Source organism: Pyxicephalus adspersus, chromosome 8 (genome assembly GCF_032062135.1).
Source record: "Pyxicephalus adspersus chromosome 8, UCB_Pads_2.0, whole genome shotgun sequence".
NCBI classification, from domain to species: Eukaryota; Metazoa; Chordata; class Amphibia; order Anura; family Pyxicephalidae; genus Pyxicephalus; species Pyxicephalus adspersus.
Window position 1 is genome coordinate 42,300,791 of NC_092865.1, and position 22,594 is coordinate 42,323,384.

Genomic DNA, 22,594 nt, shown 5'->3' on the forward strand with positions numbered 1-22,594 from the left:
AAAAAATACAGACAGTGACACAGGAGAGGACCCTGCCCCCAAGAGCTTACAATCTAGAGACACATATGTCTGGATCAACCCACACCTCCTAAAAGGTGCAAGAACACTGAAAGTCCAGCACAGCACAATGGTACTGGAGACCTCTGCTAATTTCTTCACACCAAGTACAACAAGCAAAACAAAATGACAAACATTCTATAACCAACCGTTATATATCTGTTCTCAAACATGCAACGTATGAAACTTTATGTGTTTCAAACAAGCAGTAAAATTTGAAACAAGCTCTCATTGACCTCTGTACATTTTTTTCAATTAAATAACAGAAGTAATGAAAAAGCAGCATCTTTGTATGAGAACAGATCTAATCCAAACCACGGATGATTCTAGGTTGTTGGACACCACCTGAAAGGCCTCTGATCACTATTAGAGACTGTTTATCATTCAGGTTTTCTATTTTAGTGAAAAGTCTAATAACTGCCTTGCACAACCATAACTATGTTTTTCATTGTGATCGGATACATGGGACTGAAAACAAACAGTAAAATAAACAAGATCAGTAAAACTCTTACATTGGAATTGCGTTAAAGCTCTTGACTAGAACCTGAGGATGCTAACAATGCTATTCTATCATCTAGGCAAAATGCCATGGAAGTCTTGGGTAATGGGTAAATGTTTTGAAAGTCATGTGGGTTTATTAAAGTATGGCAGCTCTATTATTGACACGTGATAATATAAAAATATAAAACCTTTTAAAAACGTCAGCAACATGGGCAGATATAGTATATTAGTGATAACCTATTGTCCCAAGGCATTCATTTAACAACTTCAGTGCCTACAGTATTCAGATATCGAGTTATGGCTGTCTTCATCTCCGGGATGGTTGAGGAGTGCTGGTTACTATGAAGTGCACAGCTAGAGCACAGCACAGTTAAAGAAGAGGTCTGCAATATGCATAGACAAAAACTATGTAAATATAATTATCAGAACATTTCATGTACACATGACTGGATAATAAAAGTGAATATTCACACAAATTATTGTAAGGAAATATGCAATTATTTTGATTAATCAGTCTCATAATGCATGTTGCCCAAGTCAACAAAAATCAGAGATCTGGTCATCATCTTTGCATTTTTATGCTCAGAACAGTTTAACTTTGAAGGAGCCAAAATCTAGCCCAGAAATATTATTGGAGCATATAGATAAATCAAACCATCTGCGGAAATATTATTGTTAATAATTTGGTGTTAAAGCTACTCATTATTAAAAAATATATATAAATGTTTTAGTTTTGTGGAGTGATTTTGTTTTTGTTGTTCATATCAATGCTTTATGGTTATGTATACAATACAGATACTTTTGAGTGAATATAATTTTCGTTTTCAAACTTTAATAGTAAAGTTTGTGATGTATTTTTTAAATAGGTGGTCCGTAAGAAGCATATGCTGTCCAGTTTTCAAGAATGCTTACAAAACAATCCATCTACGGTTGTTGGATTACTGCTTAATGATTCAAGAATTTGTACCCATTTCATCGAACAGTTGCTGGGTATTTAAAACAAAAAAAAATAATGTCTGTCTTATAGGAAATGGTAAAATGCATTTAGTGGTGTTATACTAATTAATACTGTTATAATAGGGGCTGTTACCATGTAAGTGCCGAGTAAGCCCAATTTAGCTTGAAATTTTTGTCGACTGTTAACAAAAATTATCTCTGATATTAATGATTTTAATCTTGGCCAACATATCATCCACATACCTGAACCAACAACTTGGTGATATTCCCCTGAAACACTTGAAATAGGTGATGTTAAAACAAAGGTCCATCAAAGAATATACTTCATCCAGCTTGAGGTGCGTTTCACTGTCAAGTCATATCCTATGTTAAACATTTTCTTATACAGCAGTACCTTGGTTAGTAACAAGAAAGGTTCTGTTGTTCTTAAGTATAATTTGTATGTACGTAGGAACAGGTACATTTTTTTTAAATAAAATGCAACTTGGACAGATGTTTGTTTTAACATATTCTATATTTTTACCTTTCTTTACATACAAAAGCGGACCTGTACATACTTAAAGTGGACCTACAACAAAATGTTTTACTTTACATAAAACATTTTGCTCAATCTCGGGCATGAAAGAGCTTTTTCCTGGAATGGGAAAACATTCTGTTCTTATGCATGGGCAGTGAGAACGGCACACCATTTTTACCCATTTACAGCAGACTACATCACCCAATCTCGCACCTTCGCAGTGCGAGATCGGGTGACATGGCCAGAAAAAGAAAGAAGATGGTGGCGCCCGGTTATGCTTTTTTAAGGATATTTCTGCTTTAACTTTTTGTAAAATCCAGAACCACTGCAGTTACACATGGGAAAATAGAGATGAGGGAGAGATGTATATTCTCCCTGAAGTCTGTATATTATAGATTAGTGTTTCTTAACCAGGGTTCTGTGGAACCCTTGGGTTCCTCCAGAGGTTTGTGACTCATGGTGACATTCTTCCCCATGACTACCAATGTAAGACGCATTCTTTCTGCTGACCACAACACTAATGTACTGTGAGTTCTGGATAGAGTAATTATAGCGGGGGTTCCCTGAACACCTGAAAGGTATTTCAAAAGATCTCCACTTGTTAGAAAGATTGGGAAACGCAGGTAAAGACAATGTCTCATTATTTACAATGTGTATGTACTAAGTGTGATGGAAAATTATCCTGCAAACTGCATAATTGCGAAGCTGGAGCTCGCTGTGTTGGTTGGACCATGTCAATACTTCACAGAGGATAGAGCTGTGGGTTTAAACCATACCTAAACTCAGAATGTTTCCTTTACATAAAAGGGTAGACAACCCTTTTATTTAAAGTAAAAAAAATGTTTGTTAGTGTTCTTTTAAGTGCAACACCCTTTAAAAAAAAAATGGGTGCAGCACCGCTCCTTAAATCTTGATCACCTAGGCCACAGGTCAGCAATCCTATTTGGCCACTAGGCCATTTCAGGGGTAGGCAGGAGCACACTAGGCCAGCTCTCTCTCTCGAGTCCCCCCTAATGGCCCCGCCGCACCAGGAAGGGCCCTGAAGGGAAATCCCTCTCCTCCGCAATCTCGGTCCCGGAGCTCCGGTGGCCCTGGTAGTTTGTATTTTGGCCGGCAGTAGGCCGGATCAGCTAGGGGGCGTTAGGCTGAAACAAACTACAGACCAGATCCCGCGCCTGCGCAGTGCGAGTTTGGGTGATGCAGGAAGAAAACAGAAGAAGAGAGGAGAAGATGGCGCTCCCCCTGCGCCGGGCCGAAGATGGATACTGGGACACTGCGGGACCCGATGAAAGAAACCTCCCGACGGATAGACTGATCTGTGGGATTGATTGAAGGTAAGTGAGACTTTATTGTTTTGGGTTTACTTTCGCTTTAAATATGAGTTGTTCCTAACTCAGGGACTACCTGTAGCCCTAAGGTCTCAGCAGTTGATATGCAGACATTTTACACATCAATTTATGTACAGATTATGTATACACTTATAGGACATATATATTTTGATTACGTATTCAATTTGTCATACCTAATTTTGCACATATTTCCTTTTTTTTTTAGGAATGTTAGTAAATTCAGATGATAATAATACTACCTCAGCTCTTGTTATTGAAAGTAAGTTTGTTTAAACAAAATATTACAACATTTGTTTAACATTTAAAAATGTAAAATCTCATCTGTGAATAGTCCCCATTTATGGTGTCAAGAATCCTGCAGAGATGTTCATTCTTAGGATTACGTTACTGAAGGTGTAAATTGTCAAATCACCAGTTTAATATAAATACCAAGGTATTTTCCAGCCATTTATTAGAGCTAAAGAAGTGACTATGAAAATTAAAGACATTAAAAGATCAAGTCCAGCTAGATATGTCTACTTTTAGATCTGTTTAGTGTTATAATTCTATTTGCATAATTAGTTTTACCCCAATACCTTGTACCTAAATTGCTATGGTATTCCTAGGGTTTGTTACCTCAATGCATTCACAACAAATATTGTATAATAATTGTAATACATCCTGGATACTATTGGATACTGCCACCCTCCCCAAATTTTTAAAACTCTAATGATAATTTATATTAAATAAATGCATTACGCTACTAGTATTCTGGGAAGTTCTGCGGGTTTAAATAGTAGTAGGTACATGGGTTTGATGAGACCTTGATTTTAGGTACCACCAATCCTCATCTTTACTTTAAACTGACGATTGTTTCATAGATATTTGTGACAGTTTGTATGCATATAGAAAGGTTTAATTTAAACTGCAAAAAGAAATAATACAGATGCTTGAAAATGAAACAAACAATATAATATTTATATTATACTGTACTTTATATACTATACACTATATCTTTATATTTAGAAGTTGCAATCCCAAGGAGTTATGTGCATTATCATATGGCTTGGCAGATGATCACAAACATGTTGTTGCCTATAGCAAGTTCTGGAAGAGACTGCAGATCAGGCATAATTTGTGTTTTAAATTACACTAAAAGTGAGACAATGGTCAGTGATTGACATCCTTAACAAGCATCTTAACTGATTAGGTTGTCAGCTATAGGATGTATGTGAGTGAGGTGTATTACTTCAGTATGACCACATGAAAGGTACAGTGGCTTCAGAAAGTATTCAGACCCCCTTTACTTTTTTCAATTGTTTGTTGCAGCCTGAGGCTACAATTGTTTAAACTCTTTGTCTCCCCATTGATCTACAGTCATGTAAATGACTTATTTAGACCTTTTGCAACAACACTTGAAATTTAGCTCAGGTGCCTCTTTTTTTCTTGATTACTTTGATTGAAGTCCACCTGTGGTAAATTAAATTGGACATGATTTCGAATAGCACACACATCTCTATTGAAGGCCTCATGCATGCATGACAATGCATATTAGTGCAAAAACACAGCCATGAGGTCAAATGAGACAGGATTGTTTTAAAACACAGATCTGAGTAATGCTACAAAACAATATATGCTTCACTGAAGGTTCTCAAGCACACAGTGGCTTTCATAATTCTCAAATAGAAGAAGTTTGGCACAACCAGGACTCTTCCAAAAACTGGTCGTCTGGCCAAACTAAGCAAGTAAAGGAGAAAGGCCTTAGTGAGAGAGGTTACCAAGAACCCGATGATCACTCTCACTGAGATTCAGAGATCCTGTGTGGAGATGGGATGGAGTTCCAGAAGCACAACTATACAATGGCTAGACAAAAGCCTCTCAGTGCAAAACACATAAAACCCTGCTTGGAGTTTGCAAAAAAGCAACTGAAGAACTCTCAGACTGTGAGGAACAAGATTCTCTGCTCTGAATAAGGAAATATTGTACAGTTTGGCCTCAGTTTAAAATGTTAGCCCTGGAGGAAACCAGGCGTCACTCATGTCCTGCCCAATACCATCCTAAAAGTGAAGCATAATGCTGTCATCATACTGTGGGCTGTTTTTCAGCAGCAGTGACTGTGAGACTGGTCAGGGTTGAAGTAAAGCTGAATGGTGCAAAGTACAGAGAAGTCCTTAATGAAAACCTTTTCCACAGTGCTCACGATCTTAGACTGGGCTTCAATTCAGGGTTTCCAAAATGACAATAACCCAAAGCACACAGTGAAGCCAACACTGGAGTGGCTTAGGGACAACTTTGTAAATGTCCTAGAGTGATCCAGGCAGTTAGAATCTGAACCTGAAAATGTCTGTTAACTGTTGGTCCCCATCCAACCTGAATGAGCTTGAGACGATTTGCAAAGAACATTATCTAAAATCCCCCAATACAGGTGTGAAAAGCATGGTATGCTTTGTCATACCCAAAAATATTGCTTCAAAAAAAGAGTGCTTCAACTATAAGCAAAGGGTCTATTTACCTTAATTACCCATGTAAATGTTTATTTTTTTCTTTTTAATAAATTTAGAAAATTGTCTAAAATTAAAATTCTGTTTTCACTTTGTCAATATGGGGTACTTAGTGTAGATTAATAGGAAAAAAAAGAAAATAATATGAATGAATGTAACAAAATTGAAAAAAGTAAATGCGGTCTGAATACTGTATATGTATGTTATATATATAAATATATATATATATATTTATATATATCTATAGGTAAGACATTATATATACAGTATAATAATGAATACAGTTTGGCAAGATAAAAATACATGTCATAGCAATACAGTCAATGGCAAGATAAAAAAACAGCATGGGTTCCAGAAACTCCAAATCATTATTGTTGAGCACAGAGGTCAGAATCTGCTGGAAGGCATCAACTTGAGGAGGATGTGGGCCCAAAAAAATTAAGACACAGAGTCTATGAAACCACCAGATGTCCACTGAATTGTCACGTTATCGTGAGTTCCTACGATATCATTGAGTCCCTACACAGTAACCCCAATTACTATGCCTAAAGAGCAGAAGCAACGCACAGCTACCAGTCTCTGGAAGGTTAACCTTGAACCTTGTGTCTTTAACCCCGAATGGACTGACAAATTATTCTTCGTCCAACACCCCAACAAAGTGTTTAGTGTGCAACGACACCAACAGCACTTTCAAGCGGTCAAATTCTAAGGGGCATGTCCATGCCAAGTCTAAAGCAGTGAAGTCACTAAAGCAGTGAATGTGACATTTACATTTTGAAACATTCCCTGGTGGTGAATCAGTTACTGCCATTGAAACATGGCCTGAAAGATTCTCCACCATTAAATATTTTAGTGAATGTCAGTTTACTGTTTTATAAATAGACTAAAAGTAATGCAGATAATAAACAGATTATTATAGAAAATTGCACTGTGAGCACATTTGAAATCTAAAATAAATGCAAAAACACATGGCTAACCATTATTAACCCTTATAAACATTTATATGTAAATGTGTTTGTGACTTTTAAAACATGCAATATAGTGTGAGCTGCATCTCTATTGTGAACATTAGGGGGGTATTTGAAAATCTTCACCCATCAATTCAGCTGTTTGTCCATTCAAAAGAGTTCCAAATCCCACTGATCTCTTCAACACATAATACAACTAAGGCTCATTCTGCCACCTTGTGCGCCAGTTATCAAAAGAACACAGCAGTCACTAAAGTAATGTTCAGACCTGCGGGAAAAAAATTGTGGAGTTTACTATTCCTGGACGCCTACCATGTACAGTCAGGGTCTTTTTTTATTTGAAAACTTATGTTGTTTTCAGGTGTTTGCAAACGCTAGTACAGGTGTCTGCAAATGTCTGTACAGGTGTTTTTAGGCCTGTTTTTAATAACTAATTTATAAAAAAAAAAATGAATTTGCTATCTTGTCCAATTTGATAGCAAATGGGACAAGAAGGCGCTATCCAGACCCGGTCTAAGCGTGGCAGGGCCGTTTCCCCACAATGTGGCCAGTGTCTAGTAAGATAACACCCAGATGTCCACCAATTATACATTCACTGAAAAGGGTTAAATAAGACCCTAGAAATAAGAGATTAAAAAATTATTTATTTTTCTTGTTCTTGATCAATACTTACCTTTGCAGGATCCAGCGAGTCTCATCAGCCTTTATAAGTCTCATGATGCCTTATCCAGCAACTAGCTGCACCCTGCAAAGCTAGGTATTGGTTAAAACAAGAATAATAAAGATTTTGGATATTGAATGGGAGGTGGCATGGGAATTTCTTTTTAATTAACTAGTCATTTAAAATGACTAAAAACACATGTACATAAATTTGCAAACACCTTTACAAGCCATTTTATGTATTTTAAACACTTCCTATTCAAGTCTCATTTACAATATGTATAGAACAATATTTATAGATGTTATCTTATTTCACTTTGCAGTTTTGGTGCAGATCATTGTGGATCTAAAACAAGAAGAGTGTGTTCATTGTATATTGCATTGCTGCCAAAAAGAGGTATGGCAATATGGAGAACTGTATCACTTTAGAGTTTAGTTTAGTGTTGGCAGTGGAGACTGAAAGAATGTGGTGCAAACACAATGTTCTGTGTCTATTCTTACTTTAATTTGTCTCAAAATTGCCTGTGTGAAAAACTCTCTAATGTCTCATACACCTTATTACACGTACTACACATAATATTACACCTCAACTGGGCATTGATGATATAGAGTCCAGTTCATTATACTTTACAGATCTGTAGTGCTTCATTTAATAAGTTCTACTAAGAAATGCAAAGTATGACAAACATGACCTCTGATCACAGTATTCATAGAGGTCAGTATGTCTTTTAGAAGAAGCGGTCCCTGATCATATATTCATATGCTCTGCTTATGATTAATCCCTAAAGTGCATATTGACTTTGCTGAATTCTAGGGTACGTTGATTCAGTGTGTTTTTCTTTTTATGGAGTTCATGTTTGTCCCATGTCATGGCAAAATGTTTAAAACACTATGTGATGTCACATCATGCTTTGAAAGTGCAAATTTACCATTTGGATTGTTTTTTCTTTATAGTTAGCTTTGCCTGCAGGGAGCAGTTCTCCAAACTACTTTTTTAAGTTAACTTTAGTAAATAAAAACTTTTTATTTTGACATTAAAAGCTGAAAAAAACACAGTTTACATTTTGGTTTAACCATTTTCTCATCTATCAGTTTGTTTTAATAACACATTTCCTTGTAGCTAAATTGTAAACTGTATACTGAATTACAAGTGTCCCTAACAAACAAACAAACACAATTATTTTATCCAAAACAACCCCCTGACATAACACTTTTTGTAAAAAAATACAAGCTATGGTAGAGGAAAGTATACAAAGTAAACATATTCTTACTTTGTGGATTCATTATTTTTCTTCAGTGTAAAATAAATGCAATGTAAAACTATGTAGTAGGAGCTCTGCCAACCCTGTGCATTTATTTATTAAAAGCTGCGTAGCATATTTTGTCATGCTTGAACATGTGTTGCATACAAATAAATAGTGCTCCTAATCATTTAGAATGCTCTTTGAAAAAAAAATTAAAGATTTTTTTTTTTAACAGCTGTCAGCAGTTTCTTGTATGAGATTAAGCCGACCTGTAATCTGCTTCCTGGCAAAGCTTCTTGATGCCATCCCAAATGCTACTGAGATTTTTGTAGCAGATCATTGTAAGTTAATTTCCAATAATGTATGAAGTAGAGGAAATCTGTGCATTAGGGAAAGTAGGTAGTGTTTAAGATACAAATATTATAAAGTAGCAGTTTGCTTAAACAAAATATTTAACCTATGCAGTAATTTAATACTAGGCCCGATCACATTTCTGCATTATAAAAACACACAGTTAGGTGCACATTTTGCAAAGTAATCACAATGCAGCAAATCATGGACTAAGGGTTGTGCTGCTATTCACTGTCAGTGGTGCTAGTCACTGACAGCCACTAGGTTCTAGCATGCACCCTGGCCAGGAACCAAAAGAACCTACTAACCCAGTGGTGTGGAATGCATGGAATGAACAGGAAGAAGCAAAACAGTGGCATTTCAACAAATAAGCTACTAAAAAGTAAGTATAGTCACTCTTCTGGGATTTCATTGTATACACGTTTGATAAAACTAGGAGCGCAGAAAGAAAGCACACAGAGACCAATACCAGGGGACCAACAGGCCAGGCCTGGTAATCCAACTCCAAGATAACCAACAGCTTCAGCAATACCAGCAGCCTATCAATCCTGAACCACAGTTTACTGACACAAGTCCTTTGGCAACACCCAGTACGGATAGAACACTACAAGTCCCAACAGGCAGTGGAAGCATCACAAATCCCGGCAGTCCTTAGCAGGTTTAGACATGGAAAACACAGCAGATTCTAGCAGTACTTTTTTCCCCTCTCAGACCTTAAAGAGGAAGTAAACTCAAAAGTGCTGAAAATAAAAAAAATCCATCCATCGGGTCCTGCATCGTCCCGGTATCTGTCCCTGAACTGGTGTGCTGGGCCCCGCCAGTCTCTCCTTTTCTTTGGGTTGTTCTTCCTATGTTACCCGATGCAGGCGTAAGATTGTCAATTTTTGGGTGCCTGGGTGAGATCGTCAATTTTTTTCAGTTTCCAGAAAAGACTCCTTCTGCGCATGCCTGAGATGCTCAAGAAGGCGCAGAAGGAGCAGCCAAGAGCCTTCCGGGATGCGTGATGTAGATATTCCGGGAGGTTTTGCGCACTCATCCCTAGGCGATCGAGAATTAGGGGGCGGTGCTGCACCTTTTTTGTTAAATTGTAAATATATGAATATAAATAGTAAATATTCTCCTTGTAAAGTCAATATTCTCTACTCTTTTAGTAAATTTGTTTTAGTCAGTCATCTGATCATGTGCAAGACAAACTCCTGTTTATAATCACAATATAATTCACAGTTTATACTAAAATGTGATTTGTTTTATTGTATTTCATACACTTATTTATCTCAATATACATTCATATATATCAGTGTTTTTCAAGTTGTTGTTTTCTTTCATCCTATGAAGACAACCTTGTAGAAGAATTACCACATGGATTAATGTATCCTAATGAAGAGCTGAAGGCAGCTGTGTGTTATTTGTATGGGAAACTTTACTCTTCACAACCTGCTACAAAACAGCTTTCTGTTCATTTTACTGACAAACTTTGTAGACTTTTACTGGCTACATTGGAAAATGCACAGACAAAGGAACTACAGATCAACTGCATGGGTAAACCCTATAAATGCATTGTTAGTAACAATTTTACCTAAATGAATGTTACAGTGGTTGGGTATGTATGTTTCAACTGGTATACCTATATACAAATAATGTTCTCATTCTACAGTAAAATATCACATATCTACAGTTTAATTCATGGTGATCTAAATCTATAGGTTTCCAAATTATTTATAAACTAAAAAAGCCTTGGTTTTATTAGTGTACATTGTTTTACTCTGCAATCCCTAAATGCAATTTCGGCATTACTAGTTCCATATAGAAGAAATAGACAATTGGAGGTTACGGATGTGTATTTAGAGTACATGATCTCAGAACCTTTTATAAATGGCTCTCTTGCTGCAAGCAAAAGAGGGGAGTGGGACCAACAGGAAACAAGTTGGGCTCACAATGATCTTCCACTTTTAGTTTCTGTTTGTTGTTGAAGGGGTTGTGGGAATTTAATATAAACATATATTTTCTGACTGCTCTATGTCAGCATATGATGGGTTAATCCTTTTCCACTCTCAGGACCTTAATAGATAAATTCAAGGCTTTCCAAGCACCTAGTGTTCCTTCTTTTCTCCTCCTGTGTACTCTCAGCACTGGTTTAGCAACCTGCCTGACTGATGTAAATCTTTGTCTGTCCACTGGTGAAGTCCCCCCTGTATGGTTGCTATATGTTTGTATCATAATGTGAATCCTGGAATCCGTCCAATGGGTATGCTGTTGAGACACCTCATTGAAAGCTCTATATCTTTTTATGTATACCATAGGATTCTTGTATGTGGAGCCACAGGGACAATATGTGAATAAATACTTTGTTCCTAAAGGAGCAGACATGTTGCAGGAACACTGTGTGCAGGTATACAACAGCATCTGTTCAGGTGTGTCTTGTATTGCAGACAGGAGTGCACTGAGTCAAGTTCTGTGTTTGCCTAAACATTTGGTGGTGGATCTAAATGATACAAGTAGATCTGTTTAGGCTCTGTGCTAAGGAGCCATCGTTCAACATAATGAGCCTGATTTATTAAAGCTCTTCAAGGCTGGAGAGGATACATTTTCATCAGTGTAGCTGGATGGTCCAACAAACCGGTAATGGATCTGGTCCATGATTCAAAACATTTGCTAGCCCCCATAGCAGTAATCCATAGTGTGACTTGGGGTGGATTTTAGGTGCAAAAAGCTGAAATCTCGAGTCACATTCGAGGCCGCTTTACCCTGAAAAAACTCACTTACCTTGCTCCGTCCCTGTCCCCTGGCGTCCTGCTGGTCCCCGCTGGTCCTGGGGACACGTCTGTCTTCTTCCAGCTCTAACCGCGAACTGCGGAAACGCGAGATCTGCGTGGTTTCCCGGTGACGTTGGTGCCGGTAGAAGGATTGGCTGGAAATTCAAATAATTTTGTATTGGATTCAATACAAAATAAATGTATTGAGTCCAATACAAAGAAATCCTGATATATATATATATATATATATATATATATATATATATATATATATATATAATTTTATTATGTATGCTACTGTACAGTTATTTTATATTTTTACTTATTTATATATATTTTTTAAAACAGTTTTTTTATTTTTAAATTTATTATTACATTTATTAACTATTGGACATATTTTGGTGAGTTTTGCCTAAGAATTATATCCTACAACGTAAAATAAATTTTAAAATAAATAAATTTGGACAGAGTTAGAACGCTAGGAAGGCTAGCAAATAGCAAATGATTTTGAAGAAATTAATTCCAGGTTTGCTGGATCACCCAGATTCACTGATTAAAGTGTATCCTCTCCTGCCTTGGAGAACTTTAGTAAATCAGGCTCATTGTGACACTATTACTTTGAACTGGTAGCCCTAGCTTCTGTTGGCTTTGGTGTTTTTAGTATAGAAATGTATATAGATGTATGTACATGTGGTATCCTCTTTGTTATCAGAATCTAACTCGAAAGAAAGTAGTCACTCTTACCTAGCCAGCACATGCAGTACTTGGGTGTGAGGTAAGTACATTTTCTATTTCTCTTTGAGGATTTGTTTATGCAGACTTTTTGGAATTGATGTGAGAAGTCTAATGTATTAAGCAGGCCTTGTATTTTATTGCAATGCAAGGTCTGCTTTTACAGGCAAAATTTGTAATATCTGTGTCCTGTGTGTACTTTAAATCACCATTATAACTGTACTTGCAGGCTTGCTAAAACAGCTATTAAACGTTGACCACTTTGTGCCTGTGATAATGAATGCTTCCGTCCTGCTTGAAGAATCAGAAGACACACCTACATTACAAGCACAAAATCCTCTGCCTTTTCTGTTGAAAAAAGTAACGTACATGTTTTTTTTGTATCGTTAGGGCCTATTCACATATGTCAGGTCCATTGTTTTACATTTATTGTGTGTTGTAGAATCAAGCCTTACTCCAGGTCAGCCAGTCAGCCAGCTAATATGAATAGGTTGCCTAACACACCACCAAAAATACAAACCTATACCTGCTGAAGGTTTGCCAGCACACCATAATGTGATACTGAACATGGTAGTTTACTGCAATGCAGGTGCATTGTGACAGTGTATTGTGGTGCTATTTACATAGAACGACACCAGAGCATTGAAGTGTAATTGAGTCCTTACCAAACTATATTTTTGCGAAATTATGTATCAAACATGTTTTCTTCTAGATATTACTAAGCAAAGAAGAATTTTTACAGATTGCGAGTGCACAATGCATTACTGCTGTTCTTGTGCATTCCCCAGCCAGCTATGCTCCAGCATTTATTTATGCTGACATTCCAGGTAATTAACATTTTACCTACTCTTTAGTGTACAAGAATTGGGTATCCCCTGTGATCCTCAGACTCTAATGATGGAAAAGGTGACAATGCCAGTAAACATTAGAGTCTGGAAAAATGTTTAAATCTTTATGGGATGCTTGGGCTTTAACCAGAGTAACCTAAGCCAAAGGATGTTCTTGAGTTCCTGCAAAGAGGCCTTGAAAAGGTCTGGCATGGTGAATCCTAAAAATGTCAAATAATGGCATTGTCTGCATTTATCAAGATTCAGTTGATGAAGAATGGTGTTTTGGTGTTTTAATTTCTGGCATCCCCCAGGTACTTAGGAAAGAAGGGTACTGGGGATACTGACATTAAGCTGTATGAATCCCTTCTCTTTTCACCCAGATTGTGTTGTTTTGAGACTGGTGTTCTCCTTTTTACCAAAAGTCACTTCACTATTCTACCCTAATCAGGAGATTAATCGTTGATGGTGCAAGTTTTTCCCCCCATGCTCGACATAGCTAAAAACTATACATTATTATACTATACTAATACATTCAGCCATAGAATCAATGAGGACAACTGACAGATTGTGATTCCTTCAGAGAGGAATAAGTGGATAAAAGCATACTTAAGGTTTATATCAAGTTGAACAGTCATCAGACATGGCAAAAGGGCTAAGGGCTTTAAGGTTCCAGGGGTGGTTACAGCATATTTAGCTACAGGCATATAGGCCTTCTGCTAAATCTTGGCCTTCTCCTTCTTCTGTTTCACTTAAGACATTGGGCCTGATTTATTAAAGTTCTCCAAGGCTTGAGAGGATAGACTTTTATCAGGGAAGCTGGGTGATCCAGCAAACCTGGAATGCATTTCCTTAAATTAAATTAAATTTTCTTTCCTCCAGACATAAAGAGTGCCCTCTTGTCCTTTGTAATTATCTTATAGAAAATGATTTGGAAGAGAGTTCTCTATATGGACCAATTATTTATTTATACAGGGTGATTGTATCCCCATTGAATGTCTCTTCCAAAGGGAGAATAGATTCAGTTCAGCTAATCTCTCCTCATAGCCAAGCTCCTCCATTCCTTTTATTAGTTTAGTTGCCCTTCTCTGCACTTTCCCCAATTCCAAATGTCCTTTATTAGTTTAGTTGCCCTTCTCTGCACTTTCCCCAATTCCAAATGTCCTTTTTGTGAACTGGTGCCCAAAACTGGACTGCATATTCCAGATGTGGTCTGATCAATGCTTTGGTGGCAGGATTTGGGCAGGATTATGTCTTGTTCTCTGCAGCTTATTCCTCTTTTAATACAAGAAAATACTTTGCTAGCTTTAGAAATTGCAGCTTGACATTGCATGCTATTATTAACCCCCTAGTTATTTCCCACACATGCTGCGATAGCGTGGTCAGGAAAATGGAAACATTGCCTATCTACCTTTAATTTTCCTTTCCTGACTATCTCTGCACCAGGAAAATTACAGATAGATTTTCCAAATTTTTTTCCATTATGGTAGCTATTTTACCCGCCAAAAGATTTTCAGTTTTGACAAGCCAGTTCAGAGATGATTGCAAATCTCATTTATTTTTATATAATCATACAGTATTGTAAATAAAAAAGCAGAAGGGAACTGATGAAGTGATATATTTCCTTTCTGCTGCCAGCATATTCATTGTCAACACGTGTGAAGCAAAGCCTGGTTGACTCAAAGTTGATTCCCCTTTTCATAGCTCACTGCAGTGTTCTGCTGTATGAGGTAAAAAAATGCTGCTGTTATAACAGCTAGATACAATTAGATGTAATAATTTAAAAGGTGTTTTTATATAAATAAACAATCATACATTTTCTAGATGGTAGTTTGTTTAGGCAAGGTTTTAGAAAACTTAAAAATGTGTCAGATTTAATAGAAAGGCATATTATGAAAAGTTTGGTAAAATAGCAATAGAAAGAGATGTGACAGAAATCTGGCCTTGCAAATGTATATCACCTATATAATAAAGTCACTGTAGATTTTGGATTTGTAATTTCTTGTTTTGTTTACAGCTATCTCAGTTTGATTATCTAAAACTACTGTGTCATTTGTTTTCTTTTCTATGTATGCTGCAAATATAATATGTATAGGGTTTTTACTTTGCAGAGTTCTTATTCGAAAATCTTCTAAGCAGAAGTGAAGTTCTTATCTGGTCAATATACTGTTGTCTGCTTCTTATGACAGAGGAGAGTCTTTTTTTCACTAAAGGTCACACAGCATATGGTATGATATAGTGCATTTATATAGTTTTTAGTTTATTAAATTATTATTTTGTATTATACTTGATTTACCCTCCCTGGCGGTCTGATTATTTAGGTTTTTTAAATGTCAAATCGGTACATTTTAACTTTCCCGCCAGGTCCCGCTTCCCAGCGCACCACCGCCACACACTCACACACCAGATACGCGAGGCCGGAGGACGTTGATGCCGGCCAGGCATCGTTGGGGGATGCTGATGCTGGCCAGGCATTGTCAGGGGACCCATGGGCTCGTGGGGAACAGGCAAGCCCTTTACAATTCCACCCGGAGTGTGGCTAGGGCTTACCACTTTTGGTACTGAAAATTAACCCAGAGCCACACTCGGGAATGCCACCAGGGAGGTTAATATTTTTCTAATGTAAAAAAATGGTTTTATCTGTATTTAATACATATTTACTTTACTTACATGTTTAATACATTATTACTTAGCATCTCATTTTGTTTTTTTTATATATATTGTCAATAAATCATATAGGTTTTAATTAGATTTTGATCAATAATCCTTTTTTATGCATTGTAGAGAGTTATTGCCCTAAAGTGAGCTCATTCACTGCTAAAATCAATCAACTAATACAGTTTGTGAAAAGTTGGGAAGTGCTTACTTCTACCTTCACAACGTCTGCCTATTTGGTATGCTGCTAGAACCCCTTTTGTAATCCTATGCAAAAACAAGCATATTAAAAGTTGGTAGTTGAATAGGGAGGATTCTCTTTGCTGCCAAAGTATGGTTCTTAAGTTGATTAATACATTCCCAGATACCTTACATTGTGGTAAAGGTACCAGCGTTTTAGTGGTGGAGCACAGACTGTAGAAAACTGTAGAAAGACTGTAGATTATGTGCAGGAGCTGGATTCAGGGGTGAAAATCCTTTTTTTTTCACATACAAACAAACTTCTCCCATATTCTGCAGTATGCCTTAGTCGACAGTTTACGTGCTTTTAAAAGTGTTGAGGATACTCCTGCAGGTAAAAGTCTTTCTGTTTCAAGAGAAAAACTGTAACTTTTAGACATGATGGATTGGGATGCTCTCAACTGCCTTGCACTAGCAAATCCCTTCAAAAAGGTAACTGTTTCAGAGCTACCACTAACATTTGCATTCCCAAAAGAAACCATGGCTTCCTTGGCCAGAATGGCAGGATAGTCACTGCATAATTGGCCTAGTTTTTTATCCTCTTTAATACTTGAAAAATCAACGGTTTTGGAGGAAAAACGTATAACGGGAAGTTCCAAATTGATTGTGAAGTCATCTTGTGTTACTGCCTGGGGACACCTGTACCTTGACCAGAATATTGGTAGTTGTGTGTTGGCCAGAGACGCCATCAGGTCGATTGCTGAAGTGCCCCAACTCTATCTGATAACCGGGAGAAATGGTTGGAATAATTGGTTTGAGGTATCATGGGTTCAAAGACCACTTGTTGGGGTCTGGGAAAGACTTGCTTAGATAACCTCCTGGCTGATTCTATACTCCTTGCTGCTAGGCTACCGAAAGGTCCAAGAGATGTTTCCCTGCTTGTCCAATCTTGGCCTTGAAGACTCTAGCTGTAGATGCTTGGGTATTCCATCACATGGGGCAGAGGGATTCACAAGCTTTACCTCCTCTGGAATTGTGAAAACACTATCCCGAACAAAATGGTTGGACCATGTATACTGATGACTTCTTTGCCTCGGGGGGGGGGGCGGGGTTAATCCCGATTTTTCTCCTGTTTCATGCTGAATGTCTTCCTCTAGATGCTTTCCAAAACGTACCTTCCCCTTAAAAGGAATCAAACACAAGGCTTGCTTGGATGTGGACTCTGCCCAATTCCTAAGCCAAAGAGGCAGTTCTAGCAGTTACAGTAAACCCCTTTACCTTAGCTGAAAGTACTAAAGGATCATTAAAGGCTTTGGCCAGAAAATCTGATGACAACCTCACCTGCTCCAAGGCCAATATGGCTATATTCTTGTCTGTGCCTCTGTCAGTAATATTCTTGATTATTTCTACCCAGGATGACAGAGCCCTGGAAACTGATGTCAATGCTACTGCAGGCTGGCTAGCCAAGCCTGCTGTAGAATAGATCTTCTTCAGGTCTGTTTTTAACCATTGACCATAGGGTCCTTAATTGCCACATAATTTTCCATAGGCAGAACCACTTCTCTTGCCAATCTCTGAAGGCCTGCATCAACTGAGGTATGAGAATCCCATATTTATGTATCCCTAGGGTTCCAAGGGATAAAGCTTTGCAAATCTGTTCTGTAAGGCACATTTACGATCAGGTGTCTGCCATTTCTTCTCAAATATATGTTTAACCTCATACATGAAGGGAAAGGTTAGGAGCTCTTTCTGTAGGTTAGGAAAATACCTCCTCTTTTTTTTGAAGGGGAGGCATCTTCCCACTGAATAGCCTCCAAGACTGAATTGACAAATGTAGAGACCAAGGAAAAATAAAATGTGAATGGTCTTTACTCTCCAACCTTAATCCTGTGAGAATTCTTTGCACTCAGATACCTCCTGGTATGCCTTGGAAGGAACCTGGGAACGCACGGCAGTCGCATTCACAAATTTCTTCATATCCCCTGCAATAGCTTGGTCATTACACTTTTTCAAGTCCTTGGATTCTGCTTTCTTATTTTAACATGCTTCTTTAAAGCAAAGCACACACCAATTTAGAGGGTAAAGCTTTTGCACTGCTAGCGCAACATGTGCCACCTGAAGGCCGATTTGTCATCTTACCTCCCTTTGGGGAGAGAGATCTTCCCCTACAAACATCATCCTTTGGAGACCTGCTTTTTGTCTCATGACCTCTTTTTTTCCCAGGGTATTTATCCCTGTAACAATGAAACCCACACCACCTCTTTTTTATTTTTTTTTTAAACTAATCCTTTTTTTTTCAATAAAAAAATAGAAAAAGCTGTGTTTTTTTTAGGCAATGAGTTAATATATTGTTGTTAAAGTGACTTGTACAACAAAATCAATCCATGATAGGTACATACAATAGTAAAGAATGTTCTTCCCCAATAAAGTTTCATGGGGTGAAGGACCAATGGGCTATACATATTCTAATAGTTCAACTGATAGTGGTCAGGTTAACCTCCGGTGTCCCGATGCATTTCGCCATATGGCTCCCTCAGGGGATTTGTTTAGAACGTTATCCCATAGTGACCATATGGGTTTTTGCTCCTATCATGAACAAATTGCTTAACCTCCCTAGTGGTAACCCAGAGTCATACTCGGGGCAGGTAAACCTATAGGAAGGTTAGTAAATACAGCCTTACCTGATCTGCCCATGTCCGGCGTTGTCCATCACAGCGATCCCTGTCTTCTTTCTTCTTCCTCTGGCGTCTTCAGCACACGATGAGTCACTGGGGAGATCCCAGTGACGTTGGTGCGTGTGTACGTTGCCAGCAGGGCAAGGTGGGAAATTCAAACTCAATTTGTATTGCATTCAATACAAAATAACTGTATTGAATGCAATACATTAGATTTATATGTGTAAAAGCAGTACTTTGTTTCATGAACATTTATTTTACAGTATAATGTAATAGTATGAGTATAATATTTTTTTTTAATTTAAATTATATATATTTTTTAATGTATTTAATTTATTATTTTTACATGATTTTGTGTTTCAAACATGATTATATTCATACTATTATATTTTACTGTAAAATACATTTTTATGAAAAACAATGTACCGCTTTTAGACATATAAATCCAGACTGAAATGTACTGCTAGGGAGGTTAAAAGGAAGGTGAGATCCAAGGTGTTCTGGCTGTTGTGTAGATATTCTGGTCAGAAAACCACTTCACCAAACCCAATCCACAGCTAGCAAGCTTCCTTACACCAAACCTAGATAAAACTATGTCATAATGACATCCTGAATCCTGCGGAGCCAGACAGTCTTCTGGAGCCTGCACACTTTTAAATCCGGAGCTGGCCAGAAACGGGAACTAGTTCTTGCCAGACAACCACCGAAGCTCTAATCCCTGCACCGCCTGCCAACCAATAGGAAAGTAAGGAACCGCCCCTCTAAGGGCAAACCAGCGAGATGAGGACTGGGTACTGCACATGCGCTGAAATGTTGTGCTTACGCAGTCCACTGATAGTATAAAACTAAAAACCCAAGAATATCTGGCACAGAAAAGGACTCCAGCTGCAAACAGATACATCCATGAGCCTTTTAGAAACTCTGTAAGTACTTGAAATAGAAAGACACTACACAATTTACAAATCAATACACTTAGTGGCTTTACCACTAAGCTAAGACTTACCTGACTGGAGAGCCTGAACCAGGGGGATATATGTGGTAGTGTGGTAGGGAACTCTGGTCCTGGAACCGGACTGGCGGATCGGATTGGACGACGATCGTCGACCATCTATCGTGTGTACGGTCATTCAGTGATCGTCCATGGTCTGAGCATGCGCGGTGAACGAACGTTCGCTCACTTACTGTGGTGCACGTCACTTCCTGTATCGTTCAAGCGATCGCTTCTATCGTGTGTACAATATCTTTGAACGATCGTGTCGTTATCTGTATGTATCGGTGCCATACGATCGTTCGCAGATATCGTGCAGGATCCATAAAAATTGGAAGTGTGTACGCAGCTTTAGTTCTAAGCAAGTCAATGCATTGCAATAATTATAATTAAATGTATCTATTAGTTTCTGAATTCTTACAACAGACACAAGAATATTTTTTGACAAGAATGAACAGAACAAAAAGGCAAGGCCATTTGTAAATAACATAGTAATTTAGTTAATAATAAAATGTTTAACTTCAAGTTTATTTAATTATTTATGCAAAATCTATGTAAACAAATATATAAGTAAGTATTATATAGAAAATATTGTTGTATAAAAAAGCATATACCTGTGTATTAAATATTATTGCATATATTAACAATACTTTATTTATTATTCTCATTTCACTTCATGTGTAAGCTTGTCATTTCACTGTGCTTTTTCCACAGGGATTGAGGCAGTTCTAAGAAGTTTGAGACATGTATTGAAGCTCAACAATAAGGAATTGCAAAAACAGGGGCTCTTGCTGCTTACTGAAATACTAAACAGGTTTAAGTGCTTCCTCTATTTCCTCAGTGCTTCCTTAGGGCTGTTTAACAAAACCTGTATGCATAAGTTAGAAATTGGATATCTTCACCTTTTTTTTTAGACTTTTACTCAACATTTTCAATTAAATTGTCATTAGGAACAAGAGAAAATACAATAGCAATTACATTTAGGTGTAAATGGGAATATTAAAACAATAGGGAAAAATTAAATCTACAAAATAGTCAGAAAGTATGATGCTGAGATGCAGGCCTAGACAATAAAACAGAAATACTTAACAGAATTTTGGCATATCGTATATACTCGAGTATAAGTCAATCCAAGTATAAGCTGAGGTACCTATTTTTACCTTGGAAAACAGGAAAAATTGATTGACTCGAGTATAAGACGAGGATGGGAAATGCTGCAACTACTGGCAAGTTTTACTTCTACAAGTAAGGTTCACTTCTTTATTTTTTTAAAATAAATTTATTGGCTTCCTTCAAAAAATTTACCTTAGACTTCATTAATGACATATGACTATTGTAGGGACATTAGATTGTGAGCCCCTTTGAGGGACAGTTAGTGACATGACTATCGACTTTGTACAGTGCTGAGTAATATGATGGCGCTATATAAATACTGTGTAGTAATAATAATTTATCAGATGATAATTATATGATTAGTAACTAATCATTAGTGGCTAATCATATATTATTCATCAGATAAATTATGCATCATTAGTTGATATAACTTACTTTTAAACTTACTTTACTTTTTTTTTCTGGCTCCCTGTTACTACTTTTGCATCTAGTCCTGTGTCTCATGCGTAAGCACCCGGGAACACGTGGGACACTGGACTCCTATCAGCCAGGGACTCTTTTGAGTCCCGCACTGATGGCTCCGCCCCCCACCAGGAACACCCATGAAGGGAAATCGCTCTCCTCTGCAATGCTTTTGGAGGAGAGGTAGTGTTCTCTTACCCCGGCGGCCTTCTCTTTACAAGAACACAGGACACATACAACTAGTAAAGGGCTGCAAGAGCAAACTGATTGCTCTTGCAGCCCTTAATAGTCCCTATAAATAACCCGAATTCTCCCACTATTGACTTCATCGGTGATGGAATTCGGCATTCGATCACCCCAACAAAATCTCACTATTTTATCGAGTAGCTGTCGAATATCGAATAGTGAGATATTCGACCAACACTAGTACCTATGGTATGGCAAAAGCCCAAAAATCATCATGATTGGTATTTTTGTGCTGTGAATGTAAAAGGTTTCAATCGTTACAAGATAAACAAGTGGGAGTACTCTGATTTGGAATCAGCAAGACGACTTGTGCCGCATGGTGCGGCAAGAAAGGTGACACTCCTACCATATTTCAGTGAAATATGAAGTGGAAATTATGCGTACTGTTGTAACATCCCTGAACTACTAGCCCATATGGGAGTACCAGAATATTGAGCAGAAGACTGGCGGCTTTTCATAGACAGTTCCACTCGAAGTTTGAAATCTGTTTTACTGCATAATGGCAACTGCTATGCATCAATTCCTATCGGTCACTCAACAAAACTTAAGGAAGTAAATGAAAATACCAAAATGGCCCTGAAAAAGCTTTGCTATCATGAACACCAATAGTCCATATGTGTTGATTTAAAAATGGTGGATACGCAAAGTGGATACACAAAGTACCCATGTTTCATCTGCTTGAGGGATAGTAGAGTAAAGCAGGATCACTGGAAAAAAATGACATGGTTTCCAAGGGAAAACATTAAAAAAGGTGCAGCGAACATCATAAACGAGCCAATGGTTGACAAAGAAAAAATCATTCTCCCTCCACTACACATAGTTGGAGTCCCAAGTTGGGATTAATGAAGCAATTTATTAGAGCTCTGAACAAGGACGGTG

General features: G+C 37.6%; 1 protein-coding gene across 1 annotated transcript in view; it reads left to right on the forward strand.

Moving 5' to 3' along the window:
• Nucleotides 1–22,594, forward strand: part of MEI1 (meiotic double-stranded break formation protein 1) — a 48,502-nt gene that overhangs the window by 2,191 nt on the left and 23,717 nt on the right. The window contains exons 2-10 of the mRNA XM_072420931.1: nucleotides 1,425–1,548; nucleotides 3,587–3,640; nucleotides 7,813–7,886; nucleotides 8,969–9,074; nucleotides 10,420–10,623; nucleotides 12,799–12,929; nucleotides 13,282–13,396; nucleotides 15,508–15,624; nucleotides 20,609–20,708. Of these exons, the coding sequence (XP_072277032.1) occupies nucleotides 1,425–1,548; nucleotides 3,587–3,640; nucleotides 7,813–7,886; nucleotides 8,969–9,074; nucleotides 10,420–10,623; nucleotides 12,799–12,929; nucleotides 13,282–13,396; nucleotides 15,508–15,624; nucleotides 20,609–20,708 (1,025 nt within the window). The remainder of the gene's footprint in view (nucleotides 1–1,424; nucleotides 1,549–3,586; nucleotides 3,641–7,812; nucleotides 7,887–8,968; nucleotides 9,075–10,419; nucleotides 10,624–12,798; nucleotides 12,930–13,281; nucleotides 13,397–15,507; nucleotides 15,625–20,608; nucleotides 20,709–22,594) is intronic.